Below are 22,336 nucleotides of genomic sequence, written 5' to 3'. Positions count from 1 at the left end.
AAAATGTGACTTTCGGAGGGTTGGTCAACCAATTTTGGATCCGTCGTTTCTCCACAGATTTAAGAGAAAAATATCTTAAGCGACGCCTAATTAATGCGCATATAAATGAAAAATATAAAAACACAATATAATTTTTTTTCGACTTTCCTGAGTTTTTAAATTCACAAATTTAAAAAAACACCAGACAAAAATCATAATTTTTTCATTATTTATATTAATGCTTAATGTTTTCCAAACGGTAAGCTGAAATCCGTCTTAGTGAGCGCCTAGTTCTCAGAGACTATAAGAGCAAGAGAAACCAAATTTTGTTTCCAGACTCATGTGATATCACACTGCCACAAGTGTAGTACGAAAGTACGAAAATCTGTGGCATCCACTATTTTAAAGATACAATAAAACGCAATATTGTATAGAATGACCATATCTACCAGATTTCCAAATCTGAATCAGATCGGATCATAATTATAGCCAGAATGAAGAAATTAATTTCCAGTTGCTTTCCCCACCTCCTCCAGCACGAGACCACGCTACTCATTCTCTTTCTCGTTTGCACACACTGCCCTGTGCAATGCGCGACCTTTGCGGAGAAGATGAAGAATTTACATTGTGTATGTATCTACATTTTAGATGTGTAATCGACATTGTAGATGTAGATAAAAGATGTTGCAAAATGTAAAATGTAAAATTTTTAAAACCCTACATAAATCAGAAGCTCACAAATTTCTATACTGACTGAGTCCGGGTATAAAAGTAGAGTCGCGTCCACAGAACCGACTCTCAAGTTTCTTCACGTTTTTTATTAAACAGTGTTAAAAATAAAGACACTTAAAAATATATACCAAAACAATAACCATACATGCCATAGTTTACTTTTTATTTGACCTAAAAGATGAAGTATGTGCATAAAAATTGAGCAAATGCTGCTCACTGGAAAAATGGTAATCTTAGAATGCTCATATCTCCGAAACTAAAATAGCGGATTTCTTAAGTTTTCATTTTCGGAATCCTACAAATCAGATTCGTGTATTTGAAGTATTCAAAGCGCTCACTCAGAAAATGATATTTGCCACCACTTTTCGGCTGAGGCCCCACCATGTGACGTTTAAAGTATTGTTCATTAAAATCTATTTAGAAAGGGCTGAGAAAAAATTGGTTGACCAACCCTCCGACAATCATATTTTACAGTTTCAAACGCACACCTAGCAATGCTTCTTTTGAAATTTTTCAATTTTACATGTAGCAAAATTGGAATTGGCCAATGTTACAAAACTGTCAAAATGTTAGAAAACTTTGATTCGATATATCTTCAGGTACAAATATCTATTCTGTCACCAGCAGTGTTAAAAGATCTATCACGCCTCACTTCCCCGCTATAACGGCAACTCAGAATGCTTTTGTCTGACGAGCTGCTTTGAGCTGCTTTAATGAAAATCTGCATGGATAATAAATATACTCGTACTGTATTATTAATAAATAATAATACGAATGATAAAATATAAAATCATGACTCGTTACATATGTACAATGTACATATAATAAAAATAAAGTATTAAATTAAAAAAGCAGAAGGTGCACTTTAGGTCTATATGTATATACACGCGTACCAACTAAAACGTGTCACTCTTAATAACAATTGTACCTGGTTCTCGGGAAGTGAAGCCACAGAGGTCTCACAACTACCGAGTCAGTCTACTTTTTATATGTATCTAGGGCTATTATGTTACCTACAAATGGTTGCCAAACCGCGGAAATAATTTTTATAAGCAGTAATTCTCTGACTGTCTCTGAGTTAAAAATTTTTGCGAGTTTTCACGGTTTTTTTAAAATCAAATCAGTTTCATTTTTACTTGATGGAGTGGTTTAATATATTTAATATGAGTACTGGAATATCTTATTGTAATAATAAAGCTCATAGGGTGACGTGACATGTATATCGTGAAGAACTAAAGCTTCTCTCCACTAATATTAACAATATTGTAGTAATTGTGGTCGGGGAACCGCTCCAGTTCGATGTAGTCCATTTCAGTGTGCAGCAATTTGTCAAGCATATTAATTATTTCCCCAAATAAGGGACGCTCATGCGGATCCTGAGACCAGCAATAGTACATTATATTGTAAAGCTCTCTACGACAGTGCTCGGGCTTTTCCAGGCGATATCCATCCCTTACCTGAGTCAACAGTGAGTAATTAATTGTATTTTCACTTATGTTTATGGAAAAAATATATATCTTTTACAAACCTTCCTCATAACATCGGCAGCAGATATGCCGGGATAGGGCGTCGAGCCGAGCGTTACAATTTCCCACATTAATATACCAAAGCTCCATATATCGGATTTGATTGAAAATATATTATCGTAAAGTGATTCAGTTGCCATCCATCTGAAAATGTATGGATTTATGAAATCATTAATATACTTCCGTACAGATCCCACTCCCACACAGATCGAAATAAGGACTAGCGATACAAAATGAAAGCAAATTACGCTCTGTTTTTGCCACAATACAGCATTTACATACAAATATACCAAACAAATATAATACATTTTTTGGGAGCCTCTTTGGGTTTTAGAATAGGTACCACAAAAAAGTTATTTCAATATCGATATTATTAATATTAATTATTACAGTTAATTGACTGAAACTTGAAATTCAAATATTGGTACCAAACATTCAACTTGGTTCAATTATATTAAATTAAGTAGATACGAGCCGTTTGGCTTTGAAAGATAAGACAACTACATGAATCGAAAAAATAATGTGATAGCAGAATTTTTTTTTATTCCGCAATCGACATATTTTGAAGAGGTGTGACGGTTAACCTGTCTTCGACCAAGTTCGACCGACAAAAAAAAACCGAGGTGAGTTGTCATATGGCTTACCGACTTGGCTTAAACTCTTCAGGGAAATGCTCTATGATAAACTAAAATATAATTTTGATTTAATAATTTATAATTTAATAATATATTTAGTTTTTTGTTGCTTCTTACTATTAGTAAGTTACTAAGCATATGCATCTTGACTCAGCTACCTATGATTTTTTCAACTCATATTTGAACTAACTTATTATGCCCACAAATGGGATCCGACTTTTCACGACCACAAACAGTGTTTTTTATTATCGACTGATACACCATTGAATTTACCTTATTGGTAGTTTGCCCTCGCTTTTTCTTTCGTAAATCTTTGATGTTATAATATCCCGGGCAAATCCGAAATCAGCCACTTTGCATGTATGATCGTCTGAGATGAGAATATTTCGAGCAGCTAAGTCCCGATGAATAATCTGTAATAAAGTGAAAATTTCATTGTTTTTATATTCTTGCGGAGTATTAGAACATCTACGCTACACTATACGTCAATATATACATATGTACTACATATATATCATTAAATCTTTCCATATTTGTAGTGGGTTTTGTTTGTGCGATATAGCATACTCACACCACGGGACGTTAAATAGTCCATTCCCTTTGCAATTTGATACATAAAAGAAGTTAAGTCACATGATGTCAATATATTTGATTTTCCATGTGTATTTCCATAGTGTCTGAAAAAAATATACATAGTGTTATTTAAAGATAATTCATACTAATTAAATATAACATATTTTGTAACTTTTGTAACGGTCTAGTTAACCTGTATTCTGAGATTGATTGATTTCTATTTTTGTATACAAGAAAATCCTTTTCTTACCTTTCGGCTCTTGAGTTTCGTAAATATGATTGTAACTTTCCTCGATTTACGTACTCAATTATAACAAATGTCGGATCTTTGTCCGTACAGCAGCCTAAAAGTCGAACTACATTGACATGGGGCTCCAGAGATTTCATTACCTTAAAATAATACAGAAAAAATTCACTTTATTAATGTGTATGAATGTCTTTGATGAACGCACCACCATTGTTAAATTAAACACCCAGAAAAATGGTAGATGTGGAATTCTTTATTCGAACGAAAGCTAATTGGAAATGTTTGGAATTTCTTAAGAATCCAATACGGCCTTACAACCTTCCTACATATTTACATAAATATTTATATATTCCTGATTAGGATGACGAACCAATTTATTAAAAGAAAACACACAACTAGGAATGATTTTAAACCAATCCAAAAACAAAAGATCAGATTATGTTTTATTCCACATTATTAAAGTACGCTTCATAAAAGCTGGGACTGGAAGAAACGATTTTAAGGATGAAGGGAACGGCATTGGAGACAGCATTACTAACAATAACATTTAAAAACAAAAAGAGAGCGGAGTCTAATCGTTTTTACGACAACCCTAACTATGCAAGGGTCACATCCCCGCCAAAAAAGTGAAAAACTCCGAAAGTGTCAATGCGCATGTTCGAATTTAGCAAAGAGATTGATTGAGCGACAGCGTCTCTCTGCACAAAGGGAGGATGCTGGGGTCTCGACCAGAATCAGGAGCTGTTAAAGGAATCAGTTCAGTTCAAGTAGTGTTAATATTTATAAAAATATGAAAATATATTATTTCAATTTGATTATATTATTTGAATTTAATATTTATCCTACAAAAACTTCGACAAAACATTAAATAATATTTAACTCTTACTCGGTTCTGTAACTTTGCTGTAATTTTCAACAACAAAAACAGATTTCGAATTTGCCGCCCTCAGTAACTCAATAGCACAACACTTAACATAACAGGGGCTCTAAATACATATGTTTCCCTGACGGCCTTGTCGTTCATTTAACTCGGGCCGCGGACAATACGTGTCCAATTATTTTCTAAATTCTGAAAATTAGTGATATATCCTACCAAAGTATATATACATATGCGTATATTAATACAAGTCGTTTGTAGTGTGCCGTGAAATAGTTTTGATTTGGTGCAATGCAGTCGTTTCTGGGTAGTAACGTGAGCCAGGGCAATAGGCCTCAATAGGCCTTCCCAAGGGCAATAATCTGCGGGAGCATAACACTAGCTGGTCATATTTGCAGTAAAAAAGGGATCAATACGTTTCACTGACATTAAATTTATATTCTAGAAAATGCATAAACCATATGTTTTCTCTGCGGTTGCATCCATTTTTTGTAAGTATGTCTGTATGCACGTGTAAAGCAGTAAATACGTAACATCCCTATAAAAAATGTAAACAAACGAAATGTGTTGTGCGAAACTTGTGTTGCCTATTTTACCACCGAAGTACATAAGAAAAACGGCAAGAAAAATATCGATATTTAATAATACCGACTGGCGGTCGCAATATCCTGTCGGCATTTAAAAACCTAATCGGAATAAATGGTTAAAATGTTGAGCCATGATGAATGGCCGATTGCTCTGGTGAAAGAGAGCACTTTATTATGTATAAATGTTTATTCTACAGTCACTCTGCTAACCGTATAATAATAAAATTGGGTTTCAGTATTTCAGTAAATTCTAGATTTTTGACATTTTTTGGATTCAAAATATGTATGTATATATGTACGTTTGTACGTTTTCGTTTTACTAGATTTTTTTTTGAGCGGCTAGAGTCGATATTTATAAAATATTTGTGTTTGGTTACGAAGCCAAATAGTAGATCATAGTCAGTGGTGCAGCAGTAGAGTAAATACATATTATTGTTAGGCATTTTTACTGCCCACTGCTTAACCGTCCTCTACATAAATATGCACATATTCATGCCCCCACACGGCAGCAGCCTATGCAGCCTGTCTTCTTTGCCTCTTCATCACGCATTTCTTTCTTTCCGTTGCCTTGTCATCGCTCTCGTTATCTCTTGCCTGTCCCTCTCTTGCTCTGTCCCTCTCTTGCTCGTATTGGAGCACGGGCAATTCTTCCCGCCTGCCCCTGAAGTCAGTATAGATCTTGCAATCACTTCTTGCAAATTGTCTTGGAATCGAGCTATTCAATCCGACACCGTCTTGTACCGACCCCCGCGTCTACAATCTGACCCCGTCTTGAATCCAGCTAGCTATAGAAACCGATTCGTCGTGCTCTCGGAATTAACCTAACTCGAACCTTTCGCTATCCCTTCGACTTTGTATCGCCTTATATACTGTCTACAACAATAAACCATATTTAATCTGAACAACCACCGTCTAGCCAATAAACATATCGCAAAACAACGCTACTGAAAAAGATCAGCTCAAAAATTTGTTTTTAAAAATGTGTTTTTTCGAATGTCATCCATTACGAATATGATGAGATAAAATGTTTTCTACGTGTTTATGAACAATCAACACGTTAATAGGCAACAGCTCGACAATAATACTCCCACTTATTCAGATGTTTCAGTAGATACAAATAAATGATGAATTTGCAGCTTGAGTTTAAACAGAAGCACAGATTAATTTTGGTCCAATCCAAATAATATATATTTTAAGCGCATCGACATTTCTGACATTTTAAAATTCAAAAACTGAACTTTCGTTTTCATTAGATATAGTTATATGTACAACAAGGAAACATTAAACGTCAATACAATAACGTCAATTTGCGACTTTATGAGATAGTTTTCTGTCGTTTTATCCCTTGTGTCATGTGGATACTTGGGAAAATTTTTTATTTTGTAACTCGGGCTTCCAAGATAATATAAAGTGTCGGTATATAAAGAACCAGAAAAGGGTCGGGTCTAACTTCAGGACTCCAAAGAAGACTTTTATAATGTCACAAGTAGCTGTAGCCTATGACCAAAACACAGGTTATACAAATATCAGATGTACTGTGTTCGTACTTACCTCTAACTCGGACAATAGATCCTTTCGATCAACTTCTGTGGCGCTCTCCTTCAGCGTTTTTACGGCAACCGTGGTAATGCCCTCAAAACCTAAAAAGAATATATTTACGAATGGAATAATTTAAACATACATACTCGTATGGAATAAAAGAGAATGATCACTTCTACATACTAGATCGGATCCCCATTATATTTTAGTTAACATATGTAAGCATGTAAGTGCATACATATTTAAGTGCTCACATATGAAGCGAAAGGAGTCTAAAAACGCACTGCAGCTTCCCTTACCGTCATCCGATCAATTTTTGGGAATCCTCTATATTGAGGATGACACAATATAGAAGTCGGTATGGCTTTACATACTTGTCTAATGATTTGGTCAGGCATATCTACTTAATGGAGTCGGAAATGGTGTAAAACATATTTACACAAAATATACTTTAGAAGCAGCGTGTTTGAAAAACAACCAAAAAATAATCCTAAAAGTCCCCTGAGATAAATATTTTTATACAAGTTGCACGGAAGTTTAGACGGACACTACTTTTACTGGATTAGCATACATATATGTATGAATCTCTCAATCACAGCAAAGGAGATATAAAATCACTATAAGTATGAATATATCTATACTTTTAAGGCTGTCTAGGAGATGTCACTACTTACCATTAATGTCCGTGGCTTCACAGCGCCAGACTTGCCCAAAAGCACCTTCGCCCAGTATGTTAAAGAACTTCAGTCGGTACCTTGGGAATTCCCAGTGATCACTGTTGATATCGACGACCAAACCATTTTCCGCCGCCGCTGAACTAGCTCCCGACCTAACACTCACTGGCATTAAGTTGTCTACCGGGTCAGCTATGCCGCAAGGAGCCCCGACAGCAGAAGCATCACCAATGTTTGTCACACTAGTTGATAATTGCGACGTTGCCTATGATAATATTCGATTAATAATTTTCTCAATAAATACGTGTACATTGTGTTAGAAAAATGTTGATTCCCATACACTTAAGATTCCAAAAGCTTTAAATGAATTATGTTATCTACATCTGCAGTGTATATTCTACATCTTCTCCGCTAGCGGGCATTCGCTCACTGAACGAGGCAGAGGTGCGACGAGAAAGAGAATGAGTTACGGGTCCCTTACTGTAGGAGGAGGGGGAAGCAACTGAAAATTAATTTCTTCATTCTGATCCGATCTGATTCAGATTCGGCAAACTGGTAGAAATGGTCATTCTCTACGATACTGCGTTTTTAGTTTTATCGTATCTTTTAAATTGTGGCTGCCACAGATTTTCGTCCTTTGTGGTACAATACACTTGTAGCAGTGTGATAATACATGAGTCTTGAAACCAAATTTGGATGTTCTAGCTCTAATAGTCGCTGAAATCTAGGCGTTCATCTAGACGGACAGACAGACAAACAGACAGACTTGGCTCGACTCGGCTATTGATGCTGATCAAGAATATATATACTTTATGGGTTCGGAAACGTATCCTTCTCTGCGCTGCACCAATCCACTTTTACCACAAATCTAATATACCCCTCTTTAACTCTTAACCTGAACACTTTTTGAATACGGGTATAAAAATGTTACAAAAAACAAAAGCCATGTATTGACCATCTTAATTTACAACAAAAACTTCGAATTACTATCTTTACTCACAACTGTCGTAATCGGTTGGTCCAACTCCCAAGCCACATAACGATTGGCAAACGCGACTGGTCCTTGCCACTGCTGCATTACCATTGAATTGCGTCCATCATCACTCAGCGTGTTTGATGTTTGACTCTGATTAGATTTCTTCGCCAGCTCCTCTTTTTCTTTTGATTTCTTTAGAGTTTTACTAATAGCGCAAAGCCGATGACGGCAAATGTATCCGAGGAAGACAGAAATTGTTGCGATGAAACCGCAAACAGTGACAACAAAAGGAATGGTGGTAGACTTTATTGAAAAAATGGTTATGGTATTCCCACTCCCATCATGCAGCGTCTTTGTCGAGGGCTCTTCTGGCCTGGTGGAAGTATTAACGACTATGGGAGTGAGTTTGGTACGACTTTTCTCCGTCGATGAGCCTATCGTTGGAGCCGTTGGACTGTTTTGGTCCTCAGAGTTAGCTTCTGTTCTGTCATTCGAGCTCGGAAAACGAGGGTAAAAGTTGCCGAACGGTATACCACTGTTGCTTTCATGAGGTCTAGGCGGAAAATTGAAAGTAGGTCTGTTATTTGGCAGTCCATTTCTGATAGATTGAACTCCAGGTAGTTGATCAAATGAGGGTAGAAACTGCGAAATGTTGTGTACAACATTCGAGATAGATGTCTGGGGTCGATATCCATACATATTCTCCCGCTGACCCAGAATGTTGATAAAAACTTCGTTTTTTGCTGTGTAACGTCCATCGGAGACAGTTATATATATGAGAAAGTTCTGGCCGGCCTGTAAATAAAAAGCATATCCCAAATGGCATTATTGAAAATTGTACAATTTCTCCGAGCTATAAAGGTATAAATTTGTTTTTCCTATCATCTGATACTCTTATATTTAATTCTCAAACTGTGCTTGCATATCCTGAAAATATCAAAAAATATTTCCCAGCTATCAGCAGAGATGCAGCCACTTAGGCGTCCACGACCACATTGTAGAAGCAAATGAACCGTATCAGTTTCTAAGTTTGAATTGGACCATTAAAACTTCCATAAACGGTGTACGAGTATAAGCAGTACAGTACAGTATATACAAATAGACGCATTTTCACGAAATTATCGTATGTCACTTTTTATCGAAATTGAGATTTTAAGGCCAGGCCAAGTAGTTCGAAACGTTATGTCTCACAATCCTGCAAAATAGTATAACTAAAAAAGATATAGTTCCGATAAAAATTAAGTTTCAATTTTATCGTATGTAACTATGCATTTTTCTGTTCGCGCAAAATTATCGTATGTCCATACAAATTTTTTTGTATGTAGAACGAATTACTTTAAAAGCACAGAAATAAATAGAGATAACAATCTCTTCATTATCAAGTGTTTAAGATTTCACTTCTTTTAGTCCCTTTATTTTTGTTTTAGTCTAGTAAAATCTCTAGTAGAGTTTCCATTAGGTGTCATCGTCCAAAACCAGTTCAAAGAAAATTCTGACCACCTAGTTTTTCTGAAAATTGTATTATTGTTGGATTGCTAAATTCGATTGATATTTTGCAGTTAATGGTTTTAAATTTAAGGAAATTTAAGAAAAAAAAAGATTTGAGCTTAAATCATTTAAATTGTAAATAAATGTGTAATTAATTGTGTGTTAATGTTAATATCTAAGAGAAAAATATTTCTTCGGGTTGGAAATTCTATGCGATGACTGGCCCAATTTTATTAACAGTGAACAAACAATCAAAAATAATTTGCACACGGATTGAGTTGAAAGGATTTGACACCAAAAAACGTAGCACAGTTGCCAACTGCAGGATTGGTGAAATGGATGGATGATAATGGATGGATGTCTTCCTTAATCAAATAAAAAATCATCATACAAATCTATGTTCACACGATGCTTATAGCGAAAGCATTTTTTTTTTGTACTTGTAAAAACAAAAAACCAAAGTGGAGTCAGAAGTGATGTCAGTCTAAGCATCCTGCGCTCTACTCTTTCTTCTTGTAATTGCCTTCTTCTAAGCTTATATCTGGCTAGTAAACAGGCAATTGGATTTCTCTTTCATATCTGTTCAACTTATAGTGCATACAATTGACGTTTGCTAGTTACAGACAATCGCAAAAAAAAGTTTGTCAAGGCTGTCATTAAACACTATAATTGAGCGGGCAAACAAGAAGTTTTGTTGTTTTGAAATTGCTCAAAAATTATGACCAAAGTGTAACCAAATGCAAAAGATATTTTGGGTAACTTTATACAAAATTGTCTCTCTCAGATTCCTTATGAATTTTCGATTTTTCGATCTGGTTATTGCTTATTTCTCTTTGCGCCGTTGGTGTATGCTTTATTATTCATTGATCTAGCTGGTGGTAAATGAAGCTGTAAAGCTCAAACAGATTATAAAATTCTTTATATTTTTATGGAATTATTTCCATTATCGTATGTACACTTGTTGCGTCTATGCCCATAAAAACATAGCGCGTGAAAGTATCGTATGTTTAAAGATCCTAGCTTTTTTTTATAACAAGGCGCCATTATTGGAAACAATTAAGTTGACATTGGTTTTTGTAGCTGAAACATACAACCTTAAAGAGTTTTACCGTTATTTTCCCATTCTAAGCTGAGTAACCCTTCTCCGTAAAATTTGGTTTTTTGACATACGATACTTTCGCGAAAATGCGTCGATATAAACAGTAAGTATATGCAAAATCCTAAAGCTCTTAATGACTTTTACTAGTTTTAATATTGCCATCGGCTTATACCAAGGATGGTCATCGGTTTTACTTCAATAAGTCTTCATGTTACAAAAAAAAAGCATTTGCTAATTTCACTTACACGGCCCATCAAGCTTTCATTAAGATAAACAACACCAGTTTGTGAATCAATATGAAATGGCAGTTTTTCCGGTATGCTGGCTTCTACGTCACTTCCTTGTGGAGGTAGAAAGCGCGGTTCAATACCAAATAGCAACTCATCACCATCGGGATCCTCGGCCCGGACACGATCTATTATTTGTCCAACTTTTTCTGCTTCTGAAATCCGCCAGTTACGTTCGCGTACATATAAAATGGGAGGTGCATTTTGATCATGTGCCTCAGCTGCAAGAAAAAAATAAAGACATAATCATTAAACGAACAATGGGCTCATCATTTGATGTCCTGTATGATAAGGTCATGATTCGCAAATTTTTTTTTGCTTTTTGTTTTGGAATCTTAAAAAGAAACTTCCTTTTCTACCAACCGGTTTTAGAAAAATCGGTCGGTAAAGTAAACACTTTGAATGTCCTGAGAGAGCTGTCATTACACCGAAATTTTGTTTCTATATCCATTTTTATTCTTATGTTGCTAATTTATTTATTTATTTTTATTTACTAATGCCGCCGAATTACAGTACTACATCACTAATCCAGAAAGATATCCAAACTTCTTCCCCTATTTCGCCAATATGCAGCAGCAGGTCAAAACACTTTTCATTCAAATGGACCAGAAAGTTAACATAAATGAAATTTTTCATTTGGTTCAAAAACTTTAATTCACAATATGGATGCCATTTCAATAACTATATTTTATTTGTATTTTAAGGATAAGTATTTCTGTTTGGCCACAAGTGTTTAACGCACAGAAGAAAGTATCTCCGATTGAATTTGCAGATAATTTTTCAGACTTAGGCAGTTCGGACCACTATATCATATATCCATAGGAACAATCGGTCCAAAATATTCTTTTGGGGAAAACTATAAACAGTAGGGTTGGGCCTATACATACAATGTGGGGAAAAAGTGTGTCGGAATCTAAGGTCCCATGGTCTAAAAATGTTTCTTAAGGTATAAAGCAATTAAATAAAAAGTTTCAGCCCGATTTATACACGTTTGAGCTGCAGACTTGAGCTCAAAATTCCATGGTTCATATGGTAGCTTTACTTAACATATATCGTTCTGATCGGATTGTTTTTTTGTGTTTTAGAAAATTAGAATATAATCCTTCTCTGAAAATTTCAGCTAGATTGGCTAATATTCAAGCCAACAATAAATAGTTAAAGCTCGTTCCATGCAATGGAGACAGTAAGAATCGGTTTACACTACTCGACACCATTTTTCCGCTTCGAACCAAACCAACCTTTTGTGATAGATTTGAGTTTTTAGACATGCTTAATGATTATTTTTTGTTTTTTCTATGGCAGAACTTTTTTTAAAGTGCTTAAAAAAAAGTTTATATTTTTTATACTTATTATGCAAAGTTCCAAACGGTAAAATATGATTTTCAGAGGGTTGGTCAACCAATTTTAGATAAACTGTCTCTTCATAGATTTTAATGAACAATACATTAAACGACGTAGCTTCACAGTATTCAGGTCCTCTTTATAGCTGCATTTATAAGCTTTTAAGAATGACAAGCAGATGTAGGATACCCAAGGTTTGTGAAAAAAGGCGCTACCTATAAAAACGCACAAACAAAAAAAAAACATTTTTTTTAATTCTTAAAAAAAAAATGTTCTGCCACAGAAATAAAACCATAATTCTTTAGAAAATGTAAAGCCCCAAATCTATCAGAAAGTCGGTTTGGTTCGAAACGTAAATTAAAAGTTCAGTTTTGTCGAGTAGTGTTATCAGTATATGCTATAATCTTTTGCTTAAAACTTTAATATCTGTAGGATATTTATCATATTCTGAAATGTGGTGCGAATCCAGCGAATATTTAAGGCATATTTAAGCCGTCTGCAGATAGAGGACAAACAACATTAGTTGACCCAACGGGTTTTATATTCGAAGATCAGTAGCCGATTATTACCGAAAGTTATCTCAGTCAGTAATAATCGCATGGTCCCTATGATGTAAGGGGTTGTATACAGTGGTTTTTACAGACACGGAGTGGAAATGCAGTTGAAGCTCGCTCGCTCACTTAGGCACTTCTTAAGGGTGATGAAGTTCCAGGTAACAAAAATTGTCAAAGGCAGAACTACTACCAATCACGAGTTAATCATGAGTTAATTGATTTGCACTGTTCCGATTTGTCCACCATTATCAATATTTCTACTTTAATATATTGGATATCCATCGACGTTTGTCTCATTGGTGAAATCAACGCTTTGTAAAACGCTTTGTAAATTTTCCATCTTTGATGCAAGCTATAAGCGATTCATATCACCGCATGGGCCATAAATCATGTTTGTGGTAATTATATCAATCAGTAGTTGATCAGTAGACGGATCTGAAATTTGCGCGGAGATTACACTATCTATTTCCTTAGGGAGTATTTTGTCGACTAACCAAATTAAAATGTGTGCATGAGGTAATCCTCGTTTTTGCCATTCAACTGAATACATGAATAATAAACCTCATTAAAGACTTACATTTTTGTGCGATGAATAATTTCAATAATTCATTGTGCTGATTAAGTAGTTCGTCCACCTCTCGAACTATGCGCCTGGCTATTGCCGAATTAAGGCTATTGTAACCGCGACATGCATCTACGCGATTGGCGAGTGAGGGATTTATGTCCTTACCAGCCATGAAGTATATTTGTAAAAACATATCTGCTTTGTTTGGCATTGGCATTACCAAAATGTAGGCTCATTCTACATTTTGGTACACTTGTCCTTTAATTTCAAATGTGGAATTTTATGGTTGACCATTTTCCTCAGTACATATTGTTGACTATTTCTGTTGATCCGAACGATGTCATTTGGAAGCATGCATTTAATTTGCAAATGGACTTCAGGAAGATGTTTACATCTGGATTCGTGCCGATAAGCAATCTTTTCAATGGTTCCGGTGGTGTTTCAATTTGAGGTAGTTGCACTTTTCCTGATGCGCAACACATACCATTTGACTCATGCTTATATTTGAGCGCGTGACAATGGGGACATTCTTTGTCCCTAGCACCATCAACACTTTCTGATGTGCGGAATATTCAATATCTGTATGTGTATACGGATTCGAGACGAAGGAACGTCTCCGTTCCTATTGTCTTTGTTCATTTCGTATCTCTACTGATTAAGACTCATGCAATTGCGACAAACCCATTTTCGTTATTTTCTTCGATTCGTTCGACTGTTCTTTCTGCTCTACTATTTCCCATGAATGTTCCATTATTTTTTTCGACGGAGCAACTGGACCCCTTATGTCTTGCGGGCATTGTTCACTGTATAAGACACAAATTTACCCAAATTCACAAAAAAAAAAACATACAAACATTAGATCGTGATTAGGTCACAAACACACACGAAATTGTAAATATAAAAAAACATACAAATATTACATCGAGATTAGGTCACAAAACACACGAAATGGCAAATATTCACGATCATTGAAAAAAGTTACGAAAATGTCGCCCACGGAAGACGGATTATTGTTCGATTTCAAGATCAAGACACTTGGTTTTGCCCACCATTTTCGCATTTTTAGCGTGGTCATTTTATTGTTATATTGTCAGCCAAATTTTGGATGAGCGTATTGACCCCTGCGTCGGTTAATCAATTTATATGTAATTATCTGGAACAAGTTTTAAGAGCCACTGAAAGCTCATTAAATACGTGTATACATGCACTTTCGGATAATAAAAATAGTAATGAACAAATGCTATCATAAGTTCATCATCCGTGAGATAAAGCACTCCATCAAATTGTTCAATTTGAAAAAGTACGATATTCGGACGATTACGGATTATTCCAGAGGGCATTCCCACATACGAAATTTAAACTTATTGGGATAGTCAAATTTAAGTTATGAGAATGGATGCACACATGGATGCATAATGATACTGGCCGGTACAAATATGGTCGAACTACTGCAGAATGGTCTTATAATAATAATAATCGTATTGGCTTCATTACAGTTATACAAAAATTGTATATATCATAGACTTTTTGCCACTTTATTTCAACTGATTTCTAACTTAATTTTCCATAAACAGTTCTTAAAATAAATGTTCTTACCTTTGGATATTATAGATAAAACTCCAGCTGTAGCTATCAATATGGCAAAGGATAAATTCCTTCTACATGTAAAAATGTGTTGTTTACAGAGTTTCGAGCGGCTCTGGTGATTCTGAATGTGGCTATGCTGAAAATCCATGGCGAAGTTTGCTAGATGTCTAAAAGAATCTGACAAGATGATATCATTGGGACCATTACCTTAAAAATAAAAGAAATCACACACTTTTAGGGGAGCACTGTGGTCGCGATTGTGTACGGGTGGAGCTTTGAACGCAGTTTTATGTTGTTTTTATATTTAATAAAGCACAAGAGGAAACATATTCGACACCACACATAAAAAACGTAGCTTGACATATGTACATACATATGTATATATGTATGTAAGTACTCTTAATCAGCATGAATAGAAAAGTCGATATAGCCATGTCCGGAACGGATTTTTTCATTAAAATATTTCCAGCAAGCTTGAAGAAAATGCGTACATGTGTACATACATATATATGTGTGTGTATGTACATACGCTTAATAATACGGGTCCGCGATTTCTCTTTTTAACACATGGAGCATCGGGTGCATGGCGCAATAGTAAAACAAACTGGGCAATAACGAAACGAATATCAATGTTCTAGTACATATATACAAACATATGTATGTATGAATTGTATAAGAAGTAAGAGCTATGTGCGACTATATATATTATACACATATGCAGTGTGCGGGAGAGGGTAAAGAGAGAGCGACGGCATAACTGGGCAGCATTCATCATATGTACATATGTACAAGTACATACATTTATGTATTTTTAAAAACATTTTTTGTAAGTTGTTTTTTAAATTGATTCAATCCAAATGCTATAAAATGTATCTTCATTGTCTCTGAACCACATGCTCACACTCAGAAAAAGTTTATACACATATGTACATACATTTAAATACGTATTTGATGGTTTTCGATACAGCTCAAAGCACGTTTATGTCGGACTGGAATGCTCTTACAGTACTAATTTTTATTCATGCTAACCATAAGTGTTAGTACTTTTATATTTGGTTGGGTATTTTTCTATGAAGAATTCCCCATTAAAATTGTACACAAATAAAACTCAAACTGGTATTCACAAAACTTTCTCGGGCTCCGTATTACTTAATGCCAGCGAGGGCCATGGGCGAACGGACGCGTCCGTTTGACAGCTCGGAACGAACAACAGCTCGGCAACAGTTCGAAGAACGAACTGTCTGCCCAGACTAGCGTCAATAACTTCGCACACTCTCAAACCAAAAACTTGTTTTGTCTTAAAAAGCAACGAACTTTTGCTTCTCTCTTTTGGATCTCTCTCTTTCTCTCTATATATCAACTATAAGAAAATTGTTTGTGTAACGCAAGCAATCATGGTTATATTGTTACGTTTCTACAATCTGTATTTCTGAATAGACGAATATAAACAGAGAGTTACATTTTGGCAATTCAGGCAGACATTATTTTCGAGAGAATTTCGGGTGTTGTCGCCCTACTGGATTTTCCTATTCGTTACAATATGTACGGTTTTTTCATTAGTTTTTGAACAAAATTCTACAAATTCAACTAAGAGACTTTTATTATAATTTTACAATTCATTTGTAAAAGATTTTCCAAAGGTTTCTTTTTGCTTCGTAATTAGGTAGCCCTATACTCAGTATTATAAATTAAAGAAATCTAACTTACGAATTTCATACAGTTAAAACTTAAGATAAAGAATTAAAAAAAAATATATATGTATCAGCTAGAACTTCTTTAGGGCTTTCGATTTTTATTCAAGTTAGTTCACCTGATGGGATTTGTTGAAATACAAACTTTAATACACTTAATCGACAGCGCAGATTCAATAAAAATAAATGCTCTTTGTCAGGCGTGATGACACCTCTAGTAATGGTAAATCCAAATTTAACCATTACTAGATATTTTCTAGCCCTCTTTCATTCATTTTATATTTGATTATTTGTTGTTTTAACAAGAGTCTTGCGATTACAAATTTCTATTAGAAATATAAGAGGCTCTTTCAATCTCTTTTAATTTTGTTTTCTTTTATGTCTGAATGTTCAAATCTTCGGACCCTTCCCTTTCTACTTTGTATTAACAGCACAACAAAAATAAGGGGAATCACATCTACTTTTGCGGATAGACATGGTGCTCCAAATAAAACAAAAATATTTAAAATATACATTTTGTACATTTTTGGTATTTGTCGTATGGATATATGTATATGTAAGTGTGTAGTAACAAACAATAAACAATCCGGCCAAGTTAAATGTTATTGGAATACCATGCTCTGAAAAAACAGAATTTTCGCCCCAATTCCAATTGTTCGAATATGTAAAATACAAAAATTACCAGCGGAAGATCTGCTTCGACTCCATTTCTCCATGTCTCCATGTTTGCTGGATTGCAAAGTATTTATATAAAAACAAATTAATATTATTCTTTTTGGGAGCCTAGAAAAGTAGGTCGATTTTTTATTTACTTCTTATTTCGAATGTTCAGAAATCAAAATAATTTTTTATCGTTTATTAAGGGCTATTCAATTATTTTAAAGTCTTTGGTTTATAAACCAAAAAAAAAAAAAAAACAGAATACCGATAAGATGTTTTTTTACTATATCGACTCTCTGTCTGAATTGAAAATGAAAATAAAGGTATCGGCAAGTATCGAATGCTTTTTGTCTTTGTTTGAGTACATAAACATAAACAAATATTCAGAAGAGCGAATTTTAGATTCAGGATTCAGTAGGGAAAACAAATGTAGCTTAGATATATTAATTTATAAGCTGATAATAATAATGTTATTTTCGTATAGTTTGTATAGTGACTATAGTTTTGTGAAGTTTTATTTATCAGTCAAAGCAGACATCTGTTTTCCGAATGGGCAATATCGTAGCGGTCGATTGCAGTAGCAGCGTCACCAACGGCAACGGCAAACAAATACCAAAACAAATCAACTGCACTGAGCATACTAACGTTTGGTAATTTTGATTAAATATATATGTAGAATGTATGCAGCGTTTATAACTTGTATGTGTTTATCAACATCTCCGACGTTAGAGTGTAAGTACGAGTGTGTATATAATGATAAACTGAATAAACAGATAATTATATCGGAATCGATTGGCCTGACTGGGGCCATAATCTTATTGGAAAATATCTCAAATCAACGTCCGGATGGACAATACTTCCTAAACTAGGATCTATCAAATAAATAAGTTTAACAGATCTCAAGGATGTATAAGATCCTTTACCCTCTCAAAATAAAAAATTGCAGGCTATCCTTTAGCGACAGTGACAACACCTAGCAAAGTAGAAATGTCATGCAAACTGAAATAGTGCATTTTTTATTTCTTCCAAACTAGCAGTAGAAAATAGGTATATAGTCAATTAATGCTTAAAGCATATAAATACATATGTAGACGGATTAAAGCTAAATAATAAATCTTCAATCCATTGCAACTGACATACAACAGTAAAATTACGAAAATCTATTCAAGAGATGGCCAAGCAGTTGGTTATTAGCTTAATATATGTTGGTACCGCTTCACATCTAAAAAAATTTATTTTCCGTTCATAACTACCGACGAAACTTTCTGATTTGAACGGTACCATTTAATTGTAGACTTTGGGACGTCATTTGCATGGACAGTTATTAGTGGAATCCCAAAAAACAAATCCTCCTCAGATGTATACAAAAATAAACTAAGTTAAAAAGAAGCTGGTCTATCGGTTTTTTTAACCCTTATTATCTGATTCTCATTAATAAATTTTATATAAAACTAGTCAACACGACATTTACGCTGCGACCCAAAATGACTTTTTCTGATAGATTTCGGTACTTAAATTTTTTTTAACGAATTATGGTTTTTTTATGGTTTAGTTTTTTTTTAAAGAATTTTTAAAAATCTGGTATTTTTTAAATGTATTTTTTAGAGGTAGTGCTTCTATTTTTCACATAACTTAAGTATCTTATATCTGATTGCATAGACGCCTAATATATGCATCTATCTAAAACTTAAAATGTTTGCCAAGAAATATTTTTTTCGATATTTCCTGAGTTTTTAAAGTCAAAATTTCGCGAAAAAATACCGCAAAAAATAATGAAATTTGAAAGCTTAATATCTTCCGGACGTTGAGCTGCAGCTACAAAGTGTCTGGGCTACATTTGTCAGCTTTTCAGAACTGTAAAGTTCTATGCAATCAGATATAAAATACTTAAGTTGTGTGAAAAATAGAGCACTACCTCTGGAAAAAAACATAAAAAATACCAGATTTTAAAAATTCTTAAAAAAATAATAAACCATAAAAAAAAACATACTACTATAAAAATTTGTAAGTCCCAAAATCTATCAGAAAAAGTCATTTTGGTCCACAGCGGAAGAAAAAGTTTCGATTTTGTCGAGTAGTGTAATAAGCGCAAAAATTTACGCTGAGAAAAAATATCTATAGTCAAAAATACTCTCAAAACTGAAAACTAACATTCAATATTTATTTTGAAAGTATTAGGTAATATTTGATAACGGGACTGATAAGCTTGCGAACAGACACATGTGTATGTATACAATAATGCAATATGAATTCATTGGAACTCAATAGCACTGATAAGACAGCAGGTCCAAAATGAATTGTAAAACCAAAATCTACAAGCGTCAGTTGTCTAGAGTATCGCTTTCAATGAACTCAGTGTTTTTGTGTTGTTCCTACTAAATTAAATTTCTGCTATAAGTACTATCAGTACTATAGCATATAAAACAAATATTATTGGGAAAAACATTGTTTCTTTAAAAGACAATCCGACCAAACTCAACAATCTGTAAGTGAAAATGTTTCTACATTACTCAGCTATAAATATATATGACTATGTCATATAAGAGACGTAGAAAACGATACATTTTCCAGGCCTCGAAGATTGCATTTCCATCCATTTGGAGCTTTGTACAGAGTGTCATGATGAGACCAGATGGTTGCATCGTAGAAACATATTTTTTTTTTATACCCGTATACTCAAAAAAGAGTTAAGGGGTATATTAGATTTGTTAGAGTCTTGTTTGTCGGTTGGATCTCAGAGACTATAAGATCTAGGGCAACCAAATTTGGTTTCCAGACTCATGTGGTATCATACTGCTACAAGTGTATTTCAAAATTTCGCCCCGCCCCCTTCCGCTCCACAAAGGACGAAAATCTGTGGCAGACAAATTTTTAAAGATACGATAAAACTGAAAACGCAGTATCGTGGAGAATGACCATATCTACCAGATTGCCGAATCTGAATCAGATCGGATCAGAATGAAGAAATTAATTTTTTCAGTTGCTTCCCCCGCCCCCACCAGAAAGAGACACGCCACTCATTCTCTTTCTCCCTTGCACACTCTGCCTCGTTTTGTATGCGAGCGCCCTCTAGCGGAGGAGATGTAGAATCTAAATGGTACATTTATAGTATTCATGTTAGATGTAGAATATACATAGTAGATATAGATAACAGATGTAGCAAAAAAATGTGACTTTTTTTTTTTATTCAAAAATTCTAAAAAATATAAGCTTCAAAAAGTATATATTGACTGAGTACGGGTATACTTAGATTCGCGTCCCGACTCACACGTTCCTTCTCGTTTTTATTCATAATAATAGTAACCTAAGGATATATACATATAAATATATAAAAAACGGTAAAGAATAAAAATATAATTAATATGTACATATACATATATGTTGTGGAAGCAGTATCTAATTGGAACCCCTAGCATCGAATCACTAAAACTTAAGACTTCTGTGTTTCTGTAAGTGAAGGAAATAGATTTTTGCATAGACAACGTATACTATGCACTTTCTTTACGTGCAAGTCAGACATGAAATCTAACACTTTACTGGTAACCTACATTGAGTGTGAAAGAGTGTGTAGAGTCAGGGGAGTCGGGATAAGTGTACTCTTCATTCTGGCTATAATCATCTGATCGCAAGCAGATTCTGAAATCCGTTAGATAAGATAAATGTTTATGATTCTGCTTTTTCGGTTTTCTTGTGTCTTTAATATTGGGGATGAAACAAAATTTTGGGAATTAGAGATTACCGAATCCTCATAGGAGTCAACACACAATCCGAATGCTCTAGATTTTGTAATATCTGAGATCTAGGCGTTAAACAAGACAGACAGACGTGTCGGACATTGATGATGATTAAAAAATTTTTTTTTCTATTCCAGTAAAGGCGACTTAATGTAACGGATTTGCTGACGATTACTAATGAATACTCCCTTCGAAACTTACATTAATAAATGATGATTGAGACATCTATCTACCGTACTAATTGTGTACCTCTTGTAGTTTTTACGCTACTTATAATCGACCATCGACTGATCATTGTGGATTCTAGAGTTGAGGTACTACCCAAACCAATGGAGAATAAATATGTGACAAGTGAACTTTCGAAGGGAAAACCTGAAGAAATTAAAATACCAGTTGACCACGAGCAGATCGTCCGATTGCCGTCAAACTCTTTACTCAAATACACATCCTACAAGGATGTAGCTATTTTGCACTTCCGTATTCCACCGGATTCTCGAGATGCTTATTTTACCTTTAAAGCATTTGAGGAATCTAAGAATGCTTTTCGTTAGTAAAACAATCATTCGAAATTTCTTATGTAATAACTTACCCATACTTTTCAGAACGGAAGTGCAAAGTTAAGGATGTTACGTTGCACCTGAAGGCAAGCAGCTACCCAGTAATTAGCCCTGAAAATATTACATTTCCGAAGAACTTTTTCAGCCCTGAGCAAAGGTACATATGATACATTATACATTTTAAGGAAAAGTCTAAATGGGTTACCCCTTATCGTAACGTATCTTAACTTATCTTTTTAAAGTGATTATTTTTTATAGATGGTGAAAAGATTGAGGAAATTCGAATTTTAATTTTGATAAAAGTATTCTAAGAAAAAGATAAGATTTGCCTTATGAATCATAATCTTCATTAGATTGGACAGCCGATTTTATTTGATAAGGTCTGTCCGTCTGTTTCGTAAAACTGTATCCAGTTGTGGCACACTATT

General features: G+C 34.5%; 2 protein-coding genes across 15 annotated transcripts in view; one reads left to right on the top strand and one right to left on the bottom strand.

Moving 5' to 3' along the window:
• Nucleotides 1-1,545: 1,545 nt before the first annotated feature.
• LOC111072058 (tyrosine kinase receptor Cad96Ca) lies at nt 1,546-16,531 on the bottom strand. 9 transcript variants are annotated; one of them, XM_022363673.2, is made up of 11 exons: nt 16,391-16,531; nt 15,276-15,433; nt 11,178-11,440; nt 8,370-9,140; nt 7,370-7,634; nt 6,708-6,796; nt 3,696-3,835; nt 3,444-3,549; nt 3,146-3,285; nt 2,240-2,381; nt 1,546-2,168 (listed from the first exon to the last, which is right to left on the bottom strand). In XM_022363673.2, the coding sequence occupies exons 2-11, from the start codon at nt 15,412-15,414 to the stop codon at nt 1,944-1,946; spliced, it is 2,280 nt and encodes a 759-aa protein (XP_022219365.2). In that variant the 5' UTR covers nt 15,415-15,433; nt 16,391-16,531; the 3' UTR covers nt 1,546-1,943. The 9 variants fall into 9 exon arrangements, with proteins under 9 accessions (XP_022219365.2, XP_022219364.2, XP_022219358.2 ...); XM_022363672.2 differs by having other exon boundaries at nt 15,276-15,473; nt 16,416-16,531; XM_022363666.2 differs by having other exon boundaries at nt 1,547-2,168; nt 16,416-16,450.
• Nucleotides 1,939-22,336, top strand: part of LOC111072056 — a 29,093-nt gene continuing 8,695 nt past the window's right edge. For 2 of the 6 annotated variants that reach the window (XM_022363657.2, XM_022363663.1), the window contains exons 1-3: nt 19,951-20,102; nt 21,489-21,897; nt 21,954-22,065. In XM_022363657.2, the coding sequence (XP_022219349.2) occupies nt 21,561-21,897; nt 21,954-22,065 (449 nt within the window). In that variant the 5' untranslated portion in view covers nt 19,951-20,102; nt 21,489-21,560. Of the gene's footprint in view, nt 2,180-4,752; nt 5,061-19,950; nt 20,103-21,488; nt 21,898-21,953; nt 22,066-22,336 lie in introns of those variants that run through there. The other 4 variants (XM_022363659.2, XM_022363658.2, XM_022363660.2 and 1 more) reach the window with 4 other exon arrangements.

This window comes from Drosophila obscura, unplaced genomic scaffold (assembly GCF_018151105.1).
Source record: "Drosophila obscura isolate BZ-5 IFL unplaced genomic scaffold, ASM1815110v1 contig_192, whole genome shotgun sequence".
NCBI classification, from domain to species: domain Eukaryota; kingdom Metazoa; phylum Arthropoda; class Insecta; order Diptera; family Drosophilidae; genus Drosophila; species Drosophila obscura.
Note: the sequence above shows the minus strand (reverse complement) of the source record. Positions and strands in the feature narration are given on the sequence as shown.